Source organism: Peromyscus californicus, unplaced genomic scaffold, assembly GCF_007827085.1.
Source record: "Peromyscus californicus insignis strain IS unplaced genomic scaffold, ASM782708v3 Scaffold_7__1_contigs__length_154581171, whole genome shotgun sequence".
Lineage (NCBI taxonomy): Eukaryota > Metazoa > Chordata > Mammalia > Rodentia > Cricetidae > Peromyscus > Peromyscus californicus.
This window is the reverse complement of record NW_026294595.1, coordinates 95089768-95104432: the sequence shown is the minus strand read 5'-3', so window position 1 is coordinate 95104432 and position 14665 is coordinate 95089768. Positions and strand designations below refer to the sequence as shown.

The following is a 14665-nucleotide window of genomic DNA, read 5'->3' as shown; positions in this document are numbered from 1 at the left end:
TTCAGTATACCAGAAGTGCCTAATAAATGACCAAGAAAAGGACATTTGGGGCCGACTGAATAGAAGCTATGTGAAAACCCAGGGCTCAGGGGTATGAGGGTGTGTGGGTGTGTGGGTATGTGTGGGTGTGTGTGTTCAAACTGGCTTTGAAATTGAGGTTCTCCTGCCTCTGTCTGCCAAATGCTGGGATTGCAGGCATCCACTAAACCCAGCACAAAAGCCTTAAAAGCTCCCTTTCCTTTTTCCTAGCAAAAAAACCCCAGGTACCAGTAGAGGGATTCCTGTTCTCTACTGTTGGTCACCAAGTGGTCTTCCTCTGAAGGAGAGGAACACAGGGCAATTCATGGCTGCTTTGCCTTTCTTTTTCTCAACTAGATCCCTATCTTGATTTTTTTTTTAAACCAAGGAGCAACATCTGAAAATCTCCCATATTTTTCAAAATAAGGGACAGGAGATGTAGCCCAAGGGTTAACCAGCAAGTGGGGGATGGAAGTAAACACTGCAGAAATGCCTTACTCTTCCAGAAGCTAATAGTTAATATGCTTGACGTCTCAAATACAAGAAGTTGAAATAGTCGCCTGATGTAAACAATTTGATACAATGTGTAAAGGAGTAAGTACAAGTCTGATGGACAATTCTGTGTGTAGGGTGTCCTGAGGACCTGTAAGGGTTGTGATGGGATGTTTTTATAAAATGCCTCTCAGCAGGAACTATGTACTAAACTGTCAGTCGATGGAAGCCACTGGAAGGCTTGGACAATGGTGAAAAGTTAGCCTTTGGTGGAGGAGGGGAGGGAAAGGTCAAAATAGGTTACTCACGTAGCATTTTTTGGTTGGGGAGGGAGTGGATCAAAAAGCTCTACTATCGGTGGTCGGAGGCTGTGCTTATGGCAGCTGTGTGGTCTGATAGGCTGGTGTCTTAGAGTTGTTCACTTTTTCTGCCTGGCCTCTCTTTCGGACTCCGGTCTCTGCGGAGCTGCGTCTGTCTCCTAGCAGTCCCGTCCTAGCTCACAATGCTCCTGGGCCAGGGCAGGGCCTCCAGGCGCTCTGCAGGCCTACGACGGCTGGGCTGGCAGGCTAGCGCGAAGAGCGCCGAGAAGCTTCCCCGGCGGCCAGAGCCAGGCCCCACCCCACAAGGCCCCGCCCCGCCGCCCAACGGTCGCTCCGAGTCGCCGGCTCCGCCCCTCTCGGCCGCCGGCCCCGCCCCTCCCGGCCGCCCGTGGCGCGTCTGCGCCTGCGCACTAGCCTCAGAGCGCCAGGACCGGGATGGCGGCCGTTTTGGAGTCGCTGCTGCGCGAAGAGGTGCCGGTTGCAGCCGCCGTGCGGTGGATCGCGCGCAGCACCCCGAGTTCGGAGGTAACAGTGCCGACACGCCCTCAGGCCTGCCTGGAATGTGCTTCCCGCGGGGGATGATGCCTCAGTCCCTTCTCCCAGCCTGCCCTGGCTGACGGCCCGCGCCAAGGGCGCTTCTCCGGGCGCCACCGCCGGGCCGCCCACCCTGCGGCCTCAGTCGCTGGCGGTCGGGGCTGTCAGCTGACCCTCTCGCCTCGCGACCTCTGCTTCTTCCTCAGGATAGCTCGGAGGTGGCCGCTCTGAGCGCACTTCGGCCTCTGCGGAAGGAATTCGTGCCGTTCCTGCTGAACTTCCTGAGGGAGCAGAGCAACCGCGTCCTCCCGCAGGGCCCCTCAACCCCCGCCAAGACCCCCGGCGCCTCGGCCGCCTTGCCAGCGAGGCCCGGGGCCCCGCCACGGGGTGGCCGTGGGGCGCGCAGCCAGCTTTTCCCTGCGGCCGAGCCCCTCAGCGCCGCTGCTGAGGCACCCCTGGCCCGCCGTGCGGGCCGCAGGCGGGGGCCGGGGCCGGGGCCGGGGCAGTCCCGCGAACGAGGAGGTCGCGGCCCCGGGGGCCCGGAGGAGGGGACCAGCGGAGAGAGCCCGCCCTGGGCCGGAGGCCGGAAGCCTAGGGGCTCAGGCAGCCCCGGCAGCCCCAGACTCTCGCTCTCGGATCCGCCAAACCTCAGCAACTTGGAGGAGTTCCCTCCCGTAGGCACCGTTCCTCCCGGCCCTGCAGGGTGAGAACTGGCCCTATCGGAAGACATTCGCTAAAGCAGGCCTGGGCCCCCCACAGTAGGGCCCGCGATGGTTAGAAGGCTGATGGTGAAGAAACCACAGTACAAGGGGTGGGGGGTGGGGGGTTGAAAGGGGCCCAGCTGTTGTGGTTTGGAGTGATGCTTGAAGATAGAAATTTGAGAAAAACCTGTGACTACTCCCAGCAGGACGAAGCCTTCTCGAAGGATCAACCCAACTCCGGTGAGCGAAGAGCGATCACTTTCCAAGCCCAAGACCTGCTTCACCTCACCCCCAATCAGCTGTGTCCCCAGTTCCCAACCCTCAGCCCTGGACACTAGCCCTTGGGGCCTTGGCCCTCCCCCAGGGTGCAGAAGTCTGCAAGAGGAGCGGGAGATGCTCAGGAAGGCGCGGTATGGCTTTGCCGCCACCTGGGATGTCTGTCAGCTTCCTCCTTGTGCGGGATTTACAGGGATTTTTTCCTGAACTCGATTTCTCCCGTGGGGATTCTGGGTTTGCTTCCTGGGCTCTTGATGTCTTCTTGGCAGAACCTGAGTGTGAATGTCACTGGAAAGCCAGGCTGAGTAATCATGACATCTCTCTGTTCGCATAGCTCCAAGCAGCTGCAGCAGTCACCTACCCCAGCCTGTCCCATCCCAGAATTGGGGTCTCCTGTCCCCAGTCGGACAGGAGGTCTCACAGCAGAACCTGCTGACCCAGCCAGAGTGTCTTCTCGACAGCGCCTGGAGCTGGTAGCGCTTATCTACTCTTCGTGCATTGCTGGTGAGTGAGAGCAAAGGGAGCTGCAGTGGATATGCTCGCCAACTACAGGCTAAGAGACTGGATGGGCCACAAAAAGCCTTGGTTGTCAGTGGTGCCCAATGTTATGGTTTTGCTTTTGTTTTTTAATATCCAGAGAACCTGGTACCAAACCTTTTTTTGGAGCTCTTCTTCGTCCTTCAGCTCCTTACTGCCCGGAGAATGGTGGCCACCAAGGCTAGTGACCTTGAATCAAATCAGGGTGCCCTAGGTTAGTAAGCAAGTCTCATTTTAAGAAATGAAGTTTGCAGATGGGATGGTTCTTACTAACCATTTGTTACTGTCCTAGATCCGCTGGAGACTCCCCTGTTTCAGAGCATCCATGACTGTGTCTTCTTTGCGGTGCAGGTTTTAGAGCATCAGTTTCAGTGAGTTTTCCTTTCCGAGGCATCATGCTTAGTCTCATTATCTGTCTGCTTCTAGCCATTTGGGATGCATGATTGTGCTTAACACAGATACAATGTCCCCCCTAGACCTTTTTCACCTTATTGGTTGGTTGGTTGGTTGGTTGATTCTTCTGAGACAAGGGTCTTACTATGTAGCCCTTGGCTGGCCTTGAACCTGCATAGATTTGCCAGCCTCTGCCTCTCAAGGGCTGGGACTGAAGGCACTTCCAACATTAATTTTGTGTCAAGGCTATGAGTTTCTCCCCTAAACCAATTAAATAGCTGGGTCTGGTGCCAAGCAAGGACTACAAGTTTAAAGACCTGCCCAGGCTGTAGAAACTTAGTGAGATGTCCCAAATACTAAATACAAAAGGGCCTAAGAGTATAGATCAGTGGAGCACTTGCCAGCCATGTGGAGAGCCCTGTATACCACAAATAATAGTAATAATAATTAGACGTGGCGGCTGACTTTTATGTTTATGGCTAATGTTCCTAGCTTGCTGTTTTGATCTCGGCTCCATGAGGTCTCATTCTTCACCCTTTACCTTCCTCATCTTAATCCTTAGTCTGTCACCTTGCCGTACATACTTAGGTTTAAACACTCACCGCCTTGTGCTTGAGATGTGCTTTGTGCTTGCAGCCTGGGTTCCAGTCCGTCATATATGCTCCTGTCTTTGCAGGGTTCTGTCCTACCTGGACAGAGGGACCTTGAAGCTGCTAGCTGAGAATGAGCGGCTGCTGTGCTTCTCCCCAGCTCTACAGGGCCGCCTTCGAGCTGCTTATGAAGGCAGTGTTGCCAAGGTAGTCACCCCCACTTTGGTACCTAGTAGCCTAGACATTTTGTAAATTCAGACAGTCTTCATGGTGCTGTCACGTGGGCTGACTCTGGACAAGAATAAGGAGTAAAGTTTTTTTGTTTTTGTTTTTTTCTGTTTTTTCAAGACAGGGTTTCTCTATGTAGCTTTGGCGCCTTTCCTGGATCTCACTCTGTAGACCAGGATGGCCTTGAACTCACAGAGATCCTCCTGCCTCTGCCTCCCAAGTGCTGGGATTAAAGGCGTGGGCCATCACCGCCCAGCAGGAGTAAAGTCTTGTAATATGATTCTTATTTCCTAATGTTGTTGCCATATTTTAGGTCTCTCTGGTGATACCACCCTCTGCTCAAGCTGTCTCCTTTCAGCCAGAAACTGATAATCGGGCCAACTTCTCCAGTGATCGAGCCTTTCATACTTTTAAAAAACAGAGGTGAAAAGAAAGGGGACTTATTGAGGAGGGAATAGACAGCCATGTTTCTGTCATAGAATTAGGACTTAGGTACTAAAAGTGGTGGGTTAGGACTGTCAGGCCTTTACTGACAGTCATCATAAAGCCTGTTGGCTTCATTCTGTTTCATGTCCACAGACCTGAATCCCTGAGCTTAGCCAACCATCTTAGGGTCAACTTTCCCTGTCCACAGATGCCTATGATGTGCTGCTGCTGGGTCTGTAACATACCATCATGTAGAGAACTATGGAGGTTAAGGATTGGCTGTGGGTAGGCCTATCGTAAACCTTCCAAGCAAGGGAAAGTGCTATGGGAAGTGGGTGAAAGGCAACTGGGATTCAGCTGATCAAGCTTGCATATCTTTTAGGGATGTGTTCTATGAGGTACTTCGAGAGTGGGAAGATCACCATGAGGAGCCCAGCTGGGATTTTGAGAAGGGCTTGGGTAGCAGGATCAGGTGGGTGTTCTGCCCTTGCTCAGTTTGTCTCCTTGCTCTGACAATGAGCAGCAACCCAATGATGTTTAGGGTGCTTGTTGGGAAAGTTTGCCCTCCTTCCAGTCCTCTGTCTTCCTCAGTCTCTAGTTATTGGTAACTCTACCTAGATCAAAAAGGATTTCTCTCTCTAGCTTCTTATACCCAGGAATGCTCTGTACTTGTTCTGTCATGGCAGATGCTTGGGAAAGGACAAAGCTCATAGATCTAGACTGCACAGGTAGATGACTAGGCTGTAGATTAAGTATCCTCTCTCCTTATCTCCCTCTCACGTTGATCACGATGTTCACTGGCACTGAGCATGGCCTGAAGATCTGAGAGGGTATTTCTTGGTGGGTTAAATCTGTCTAGCCTGGAAGAATCTTGGTGGTGAAGGGAACATGTCTTACTTTCTCCTATGTGGGCTTCCTGGCAAAGGGCTATTCAAGACTTCAGTAAACAGCTGGAGTATGTCATTTATCTCCTTCCCATCCACTGTGTATCTGCCTCTTACTCCTCAGAGCCATGATGGGGCACCTTTCAGCAGCCTGCAGCCACAGCCACTTTGTCCGGCTTTTCCAAACACAGCTTCTCCAGGTAATAGCTGCAGCGGGAGCCCAAAGGTGTGGGGCAGCAAAATCAAGGCTGGCACTTTGGACCAGACAGACATCCTAGTAGATTCTGGCTGCAAATTTAAAAGGATTTCTACTCTTGGTAGTTCAAACTTGTGAACTGCCTTGGACCTCATGCCCTTACCTAGCCTCTCACCCACCATCCCTTTCTTGACTCATACAAAGAGAGCTTAGTAGTCAGGATCTTTTCAAATCCGAGTTCTAGTGACCTGAGGCAAATGCTTGCTTTGTAGTTTGAGTCTCTGCCTTTCAGTTAAGAAGATAAACCCTCCAATAGTGCTCATTCCTTTCTTTCAAACCCAGGGTCTCTCTCATGCTAGGCAAGTGTTTTCCACTGAGCTATATCCGAAGCCCACTTTCTCCTTACTCTGTTCAGTCGTTCTCTCTCATGGATTTTTCATCCCTCTCCTTCTCCCTTTGGACATCTCAGATGTGTCAGAGCCCTGGCGGTGCTGGGGGATCCGTCTTGGGTGAAGCTCCAGATGTGTTGAATATGCTAGGAGCTGACAAGCTGGGACGCTTGCGGCAGCTCCAAGAACGGCTTATAGCCCCTCAGAGCAGTGGGGGACCCTGCCCACCCCCCACCTTCCCAGGCTGTCAAGGCTTCTTCAGGGATTTCATCATGAGTGCCAGCAGGTAAGGGTCTCCTGTGTCTCATAGTGGGAGAGACAGGCCAGGAAAGGTTTGGTTTCCCCAGAAGGCAAAACATTCTCCTTTGCCTAAGCCTCAGGCTGAACATGTCTGGAAGAGATTTCTAGGTTCTCCCATGTATATTTCCTGGCTCCTATCTTGTCCTTCTTGCACCCACATAGGTAAAGTCATTGTCCTGTAGCCTCCCCCTCTCCCTGGGATTCCTTGTCTACACTCTGGTTCTTCTGTGCCTATTCCAGGGCTTTTGTAACTTTGTTCTACTCTTTTCCACCCAAGCTTCCATTTTAATCAGCATCTTATGGATAGTTTGAGCTTGAAGATTCGGGAACTCAATGGCCTTCCCCTGCCTCAGCATGAGCCTGGTGATGAAGATGGGGAGTCAGATGTGGATTGGCAGGTTAGAAAATAGAATAAGGGAGATAATGGGGTCAAGGAGAACCTAACAGATTTTAAATTGTTCTAGAAGCCGTAGTTAAAGGACAGTGTCTCACTTGACTCCTCATGCAGGGTGAACGGAGGCAGTTTGCTGTAGTGCTTCTCAGTCTTAGACTTCTGGCTAAATTTCTGGGCTTTGTGGCTTTCCTGCCATACCGAGGACCTGAGCCACCCCCAACCCGTGAGCTTCAGGACTCTATTCTGGCCCTCAGGAGCCAGGTGAGTGCATGGGAGATCTGGGTAAGGAGGACCTGGGTAGACTAGCAAAGTGTGGAGGCTGACTGGTTTCCTTGGCTATTCTAAAAACCTGGCAGGTTAGAGGGTGTCAGCCAGCCCCTTTCAAGAGCCTGCTCATTGACAGAATCCTTGCATTCTCAGGTCCCTCCTGTCCTAGACATACGGGCTCTGCTGCAGCAGGGGTTGTGGGCCCGCCGGGCAGTACTCACCGTGCCCTGGCTGGTGGAGTTCCTCTCTTTTGCTGACCACATTGTCCCCTTGCTGGACTACTACCGGAGTGTCTTTACTCTCCTGCTGCACTTACATCGGTAAGTAGAACAAGACTTATTTGCATAGCCCTGATATTTATAAAGAGGGCCTAGAAACCTATACGTCTTTTTGGTTCCATAGCCATAACAGCCTCAGGAGAGGCAGAACTATGACAATTGTTTTCTATTCCCTTGGTCCTTCCATTTATCTTATGGCCTAGCACAGAAGGATGTGAGGTACAAGTCTCACTGAGATCCTGTTTGTCTTCCCAGTAGTAGTGTGGTTTAGGTCTGCTTTTGAGAACTCCCTTCCCAGAGATAGCTTTTGTTTACTCCTTTCTATCCTTAGCACAAGACTGTTTACACCCTTTGTTGACATTTTAGGAGTTTGGTCTTATCAAAGGAGAATGAAGGGGAGATGTGCTTCCTGAACAAGCTGCTGCTGCTTGCTGTCCTAGGCTGGCTTTTCCAGGTAGGATGGGCTAGGTAGGGTACTGGGTGGCTGCTGTGGCAGAGACAGGAGAGCTTTAGAGTCTGAGCAAGGTAGGGGACAGAAGAAGAAGGTTCTGAGAGAAGGGTATTGCTATGGCTTCAGAAGACAACTTGCTTGACCCAGGGCCCCAACAGATTAGAAAGTATGGCAAATCTTAAAGTGGCAATGGAGCTCTTAACTGCTTCCTCTCTTAACAGATACCTACAGTTCCTGAGGATTTATTCTTTCTAGATGATGATCAGGTGGATGCCTTTGAGGTGGACACAGCTACATCAGAGCATGGTTTGGTGAGTGTTGGGGTCAAGCCAGGGCCATGTAAATCCCAAGAATTATTTAATACATAAAGGCCCAAACAGGAAACAAGCTAGGAAAGACTTGAGAGGATTCTCCTGCTTGACTCCCATTTCTGAGGGAAGGGAGACTGGCTGCCTTCCCCTTCCAAGCGCAGCCTGTTCTTCCCCAGGACAGTGTGCCTGTTGTGGACCAGCAGTTGCTGTATACCTGCTGCCCCTACATTGGTGAGCATCCCTGTCTCCCCCTCTAGTCCATGGCCTGTCCTTTCAGGGATACAAGGAGATCTGACTCCTCAGCATATTGCTCTGTCCTTAGGCTCTCTGGGTACTTCATCCTTTTTGCTCCACAAAGGCCATGATGGTTGGGGGCAGGGTGGGGGTCGGGTAATTTTGGAATTAAGAACTTGGACTCCTCTACAGGAGAGCTCCGGAAATTGCTTGCTTCTTGGGTTTCGGGCAGCAGTGGGCGGAGTGGGGGCTTTGTGAGGAAAATCACTCCCACCACTACCACCAGCCTGGGAACCCTGCCTCCCAAGACCAGCCAGGGGTTGCAGGTAAGGGCAAACAAAGGGTTAGGGAAAAATGGGGGGGGGGGGTAGTTGGTGGGAGATGCAGAAGGAAGCCCTCATGGTCCTGCTACTCCTGCCTCCACCTCCTGCCAGGCTCAGCTCGCTCAGGCCTTTTTCCACAACCAGCCGCCCTCCCTGCGTAGGACTGTAGAATTTGTGGCAGAAAGAATTGGATCAAACTGTGTCAAACACATCAAGTAAGAGGGGAATGAGAGTTCTAGTCTCAATCCCTTATTTTCTTCCTTAAATTCTTAGCATCTAGTTGTCAAACTGAGCAAAATCACCTGGGGGAGCGGGGAGGCTGAAATGTCTTACATCCTTTGAAGGACATTCTGACCAAATTGCCCTGTTCGCAGCCCCTTTCCTCTTAACCCAGCTAATAGCCCCCCAAACCTTTTTCCTTCCTGATAAAGGGCGACGCTGGTGGCAGATCTGGTGAATCAAGCCGAGTCACTTCTTCAGGAGCAGCGGGTGACGCAGAGACGCCAAGGGGGAGACCCAGCCCAGCTGTTGGAGCTCCTGTGTTCTCAACTGTGCCCTCATGGGGCCCAAGCGCTGACCCAGGGGCGGGAGTAAGAACTGTCGATCTCTATGACCCTCTTCATCCCCGAAGCCTCCTCTTGACTTCTGTTAGTGTTTTGTTTCTTGAGACAAGGTCTCACTGTGGTCTAGGCTGCCCTGACCCCAGAGTCCCGAGTGCTGAGATTATAGGCATGAGCCCCCACACCCAGCTTCCTTTAGATGTTTTCCTTGTCCTTTCCCATCCCTCTTGTTCATTTCTTTCCTTCCTCCTTCTCTGTGCTCTGATCCCCCTTTTCTGAAGGATTATGTCTTTGGGCACAAAGTCCAGATACTGAATTGGAAGAGTGTATGTAATATAGGGCTAATGGGTGGGTTTCTCCTTCCTCCAGCATCTGGTGGGGCAAGAATGGACAGCACTTCCTTCTGAGGTAGAGTTTCCAGGTCATAGTTGTGCTGCACTTGGGCATTTACTTTTGTGAGTCAGTCTACAATATCCAGACTTTCATTGACCACCTCCTGTCTTCTTCCAGGTTTTGCCAAAAGAAGAGCCCCGCTGCTGTGCGAGCACTGCTGCCAGAAGAAACTCCAGCTGCTGTACGTAGGAAGGAAGCCTGCAGCTAGCAGGCCAGTAGGCATGCATGCATGTGCACAGATGTGTACACATGCACCTGTGTGAGGCTGCTGTAGGGTCGGGTGGGTCCAATGCTGTACTGCCCACCTGCCCAAGCCCCTGCCTCAGCGGTCCTTCTGTGCCACAGGTTCTAAGCAGCGCAGAGAACATTGCTGTGGGGCTTGCAACAGAGAAAGCCTGCTCTTGGTTGTCAGCCAACATTACAGGTGAGGTCTAGGAAAGAGTGCCTGAGCCAAGTTTTTAAAGGGGACGACGGGCAGGGTATTTAGCAGTTTGTGGGAGATTAGGTGAACCAGTTAGAACCAGTGAGAGCTGTGGGTTGTCGTGGCAGGCCCGTGCAGGGGGACACTCGAGTGACGCCATTCTTGTTCTCCCTCTGCCTGGCAGCGCTGATTAGAAGGGAGGTGAAAGCAGCCGTGAGTCGCATGCTACGAGCCCAGGGTCCTGAGCCAACTGCCCGGGTGGAGCGGAGGGGCTGCTCCCGAGCCTGTGAGCACCATGCTCCCCTCCCCTCCCACCTCATCTCCGAGATAAAAGTACACAGCTCCTACTCCTTTGGCTTCCCCACTCCTCTCCCTGCTGCTTGTCTGTCTTCTCACATGCCTTCAGGATTTGTAGAGAGGCTTTGTGTATTGTCGGGCTGCTTTCTGTTTCTTTCCTTCCGTACTGAATGGGGTTCTGTAGAGCAAAGCTGAATTAAAGGGTTTCCCTAAGACTTTTGTTCTAGAACCACACAAAAAGTTAGACCTAAAGGGTTGTTTTTTAGATAGGGTCTTACTATGTAGCTCTGGCTGGCCTAGAACTCACTGTGTAAACCAGGTTAACCTCAGATGTAGAGTCCACCTGTGTCTGTCTTCCCAGTACTGGGATTAAAGGTGTATGTCACAACAACAGGCCAGAGCTAAAGTGTGTGTGTGTGTGTGTGTGTGTGTGTGTGTTTTTAAGCTAAATGCATCTTCTATATGTGGGAATGGCTGTAAAGTATAGTAGAGACAGTTCTGAGGGGCATTCCAGTGTCTAGATATGGTTTCTGTACTATTTTTCCATGTGGGACATAGTGCTAGTCACTAAGCATAAACTATCCATTCTAATAAGATTTAAAAAAAAAACAAAAAAAACGAGCCTGGTGGTTCCCAGCTATTCTGGAGGCTGGGGCAGGAGGGATCACAGAACTAAGGCCAGTCTGGGCAACTTAAATGAGATTGGCTTAAAAATTTATAAAACAAGTAGATAGTGTAAGCCCTACAGATTATCCCTTGGTATGGGAGTGGGGGCTGACTCTGTAGAGCAAGAGCCTGCAAACAACCGTGGTCCACAATGACTTGGTTTTGTAAATAAAAGTTTTATTGAATGCAACCACATCGTTTGTTTATAAAACATTTGGCTGCTTTGTGCTACCAAAGCAGAGATGAATAGTGGAGTAATATTTAGGCCTTGTAACTCCCTGCTCCAAACAAAGTAGTGGTCTGGGAATAAGGATGCAGATTAGAGGCCAGAAAGCAATGCCCATTGGTGGGGACTAGGAAGGAGAGAGAAAAGTATCAGGCTAGATACCACTTCTCAATATGCAGAGGATTTCTCTTTTGAGATGTCTGAGAAGATGAACAGAGGAACATGAGAGAGATGTTCAGACTCTAGATAGGACCGTTTTCCTGACTATTTTAAGATGCCCTCTGGGAATTGGTTAGGTCGTTTTGTCTCGAGTGACATCTTTGGTGCTCTCTGGCAGCACACAGTCTGTAGGCTTATCGCCCCATCTACTTCGCTCTGGGTTGTCCGCATAAGTGCTCATCCTAGCTGTGCTATACTGCCTGAGCCTCAGCCCTAAGAACACCTTGGCTCGATTGCTTCAATCCCTTGGACTCTATTTTCCTTCTGCCTCTCTCCACTGGCTGGTTCCCATCCCAAACCAAGTTTCTGTCAGCCTGGCATGAGGTCTCAACACTGCTCTCTACAGGATGTGCTCTCCCTGGCTGCGGGGCCTCGGGACCCTGAGGAGGGAGTTTCCCCAGAGCATCTGGAAGAGCTCCTAACCCAGCTGAGCCAGTCACTGCGGTGCCGCCAGGTGAGATGTGGCAGGAGCCACACTGGCTCGGGCCAGTCCTCTGACTAGTAAGAATGATGGTCATGTCTCCCCCTTTCCCCGTAGTTCCTGTGCCCAACTGCTGAGCAGCATCTGGCCAAGTGCTCTGTGGAGTTAGCGTCCCTCCTGGGTATGGTTCCTTTTCCATCGAGTCCCTTATGCTACAGTCCTCAAACCCCAAGGTTAGGAGCACAGGGCATGCTCTTCTGCCTCTATTTAAACTTACCTTCTTTCTCTTCCTGTAGTTGCAGACCGGATCCCCATCTTAGGGCCCCCAACACAGCACAGGCTAGATCGAGGACAGGCTCGCAGGCTTCTGCACATGCTGCTTTCCTTATGGAAGGATGACTTCCAGGGGCCAGTTCCACTACAGCTTCTACTCAGCCCCAGAAATGTGGGGCTTCTAGCAGATACTCGGCCAAGGGAGGTGAGTCAGGTTCAGGGCCTCTATCTGTAGTTGTGGGTTTCTTTTGGGGTGGGGGGGTGGGGTTTAGATATATTTTATGTGTATGAAGTTTTTGCCAGCATGCATGTATGTGCACCATGTGCATACCTGTTGGATCCCCTGGAACTAGGAGGCTATGAGCCACCATGTCAGTACTGAGAATTGAACTTGCCGAGCAACAAGTGCTCTTAACCTCTGAGCCCTCTCTCTAGGTCTGTGTGTGTGGATTTTCAAATAGAATCTCACTCTGTAGTCCATGCTGACCTTAAATCCGCAGCCTTCTTCCTGCCTCTGCCTCCCAAGTGCTGATTATAGATGTGAGCTACCATGCCCAGCCCCTCCACTCACGTCGTGTGTTAAGGGGATCCTTGTGTGTGTGTGTGGGGGGGGGGGGGGGGGGTTAGCGTGCATATTTGTTAGTGAGTACTGCTCTTGCTGAACCTGAAGCTTACTGATTGACTAATCTAGCTGGCTATTCAGCTTCCAGGATTTTCCTATCTCTAGCTCCCCCAGCACTCGGGTCACAGATAGACACTCACACGAAAGGGATCCAAGCGCACGTCACGTTTGCACATCAGGCGCTTTACTGGGCTATCTCTTCATCCCTGCAAGTCATGTTCTTTACATTATCCAGTGCCCCATCCCAATTTGGTTTTGTTTTTCCAGATAGGGTTTCTCTGTGTAGTCCTGGAACTCACTATAGACCAGGCTGGTCTCAGAAGTCTGCCTGCCTCTGCCTCCTGAGTGCTGGGATTAAAGGTGTGTGCCACCACACCCAGATGTAGCAGGTGCTCCTAACACCATGCTGAACCATCTCTCTAGCCCGAGATCTGTTTTTACTGCTATTCAGTCCTCAGTCCCTACTGTTAAAACTGTGTGGTCTTGAGCTTTTGACCTTATCTGTGGTGTTTTGCAGTGGGACTTACTACTGTTCTTACTCCGGGAGCTGGTAGAAAAGGATCTCATGGGACAGCTGGAGATAGAAGCCTGCTTGGGCAGCCTTAATGAGGCCCAGTGGCCAGAGGTAAGGAGTCTTAATCCCTTTGTTTTATATGGAGAGAAAAATGTCTCAATTGTCCTAAAGATTGCCTATGTAGCCCAGGCTAGCCACAAATTTGCCTCCCTTCTGCATGCCGAGTGCTGGGATTCCAGTTGTGGGCCCATCATAGTTGACAGCTACATGCATTTTTGCCAAGTGTTTTCAGTACTGGGTTTGATCTGTGTGGCTACTTTGCAAGACTCTCAGAAGACCAAAGGGGAAGAAGGACAGCACAGTGAATGTTTATGTTTAAAATGTTCTTGTGATGCAGAGCAAACCAGTATCCATAATGTAGGATTAATACTTTATGTTTAAAAATGGTAAAGCCTCAGCTTCCTGTCAGAGTCCACTTTACCTGCTGGAACTTAAACCTTAGTTGCTAGTCTGGGAAGTTTATATCTCTATTTGCATAGAAGGCATTGGGTGCAATACCTGGGTTGTCAGGCTCTCCACTGTCAATGAAAGCTTGTTTGGGACTGACCTTAGAAAGGGCAGACCATCTAGAATTACTTTTAATTTTCTACTTATTTCAGGACTTCTCAGAAGAATTATCAACACTATTTCGCTTGTTCCTAGCTGAGCCCCATCTGCTAGAACCCCAGCTGAGAGCTTGTGAACTTATGCAACCAAACCGCGGGACAGTGCTGGCCCAAAGCTAGGGCTGGGAAGCAGCCCTCTTGGGCATGACACCAGAACCTGCCTCCTGTGCCTCAGGAGGAGGCTCAAGAGCCCACTGCACACCTTGCTGGGGCAAGAGTGGCCATGTCTGTAATCAGGCTTGCTGCTCCTAAGTGAAGGAAGTGTGTTGCTGCAGAGCATCCACAGACACAGGCCTCGACACCTGAAGTCTAGAGGAAGGAGAACCTGATTCAGAGTCACAGTGGAAAAGCCTAGAGACTCCAATCTTGGAGCAGAAGAGCTGGCATTTCTCGTTTGGATGCTAAATGAAATGCGTGTGCGCTGGTCAGTGCATTTCAAGCCTCAAGTTGCTGCTATCCCAGCATTTCTTAAAACTGTGGTTCTGAGAAATCTTGATAGGCAAAGAACTTCTTAACTTGTGAGAAAGTGAACAAAACATGGATTTGGAAGTCTACATTTTCTTACCTACAGAAGCTGGACTGTCACCCCCCACCCCCAAATTTGACAGTCAATAAGGTAGGACACGCCTATGTGAAACTTGGTCTTACGTGGACCTTCACCTCTTTGCAGGGAGTTAGTCGTCAGACCAAGAACGGTGTAGAAAATTAAGGGGTTTTGGGTCTTTTATAAATAAAACTTTTAACAAGGTCTTGATGGCTATTTCCCCTGCTTTTACCCCTTTCTGAAAGGGGCTTTGTGCATTGCAGTGAGTGAGCGGCTCGTCTCTTCCTGATATCTGCATTCTT

The 14665-nt window shown here is 50.7% G+C and overlaps 1 protein-coding gene across 5 annotated transcripts; it reads left to right on the top strand.

Moving 5' to 3' along the window:
- Nucleotides 1-1221: 1221 nt before the first annotated feature.
- Cdan1 (codanin 1) lies at nucleotides 1222-14569 on the top strand. 5 transcript variants are annotated; one of them, XM_052722463.1, is made up of 29 exons: nucleotides 1222-1355; nucleotides 1571-2067; nucleotides 2272-2475; nucleotides 2676-2845; nucleotides 2979-3092; nucleotides 3171-3249; nucleotides 3948-4068; nucleotides 4403-4512; nucleotides 4898-4987; nucleotides 5524-5599; nucleotides 6065-6270; nucleotides 6562-6682; nucleotides 6793-6939; nucleotides 7099-7265; nucleotides 7590-7677; nucleotides 7896-7985; nucleotides 8162-8216; nucleotides 8412-8545; nucleotides 8654-8757; nucleotides 8974-9132; nucleotides 9472-9510; nucleotides 9613-9676; nucleotides 9841-9919; nucleotides 10101-10249; nucleotides 11671-11778; nucleotides 11863-11926; nucleotides 12042-12223; nucleotides 13158-13265; nucleotides 13814-14569. In XM_052722463.1, the coding sequence occupies exons 1-29, from the start codon at nucleotides 1266-1268 to the stop codon at nucleotides 13937-13939; spliced, it is 3741 nt and encodes a 1246-aa protein (XP_052578423.1). In that variant the 5' UTR covers nucleotides 1222-1265; the 3' UTR covers nucleotides 13940-14569. The 5 variants fall into 5 exon arrangements, with proteins under 5 accessions (XP_052578423.1, XP_052578422.1, XP_052578425.1 ...); XM_052722462.1 differs by having other exon boundaries at nucleotides 2269-2475; XM_052722465.1 differs by lacking the exon at nucleotides 9472-9510.
- Nucleotides 14570-14665: the final 96 nt, after the last annotated feature.

Coding starts and splice junctions, on each gene's coding strand:
- Cdan1 (XM_052722462.1), top strand. CDS start 1,266: ATGGCGGCCGTTTTGGAGTCGCTGCTGCGCGAAGAGGTGCCGGTTGCA. Junction 1,356..1,570: donor GCAGCACCCCGAGTTCGGAG/GTAACAGTGCCG, acceptor CTTCTTCCTCAG/GATAGCTCGGAGGTGGCCGC. Junction 9,677..9,840: donor CAGAAGAAACTCCAGCTGCT/GTACGTAGGAAG, acceptor TCTGTGCCACAG/GTTCTAAGCAGCGCAGAGAA.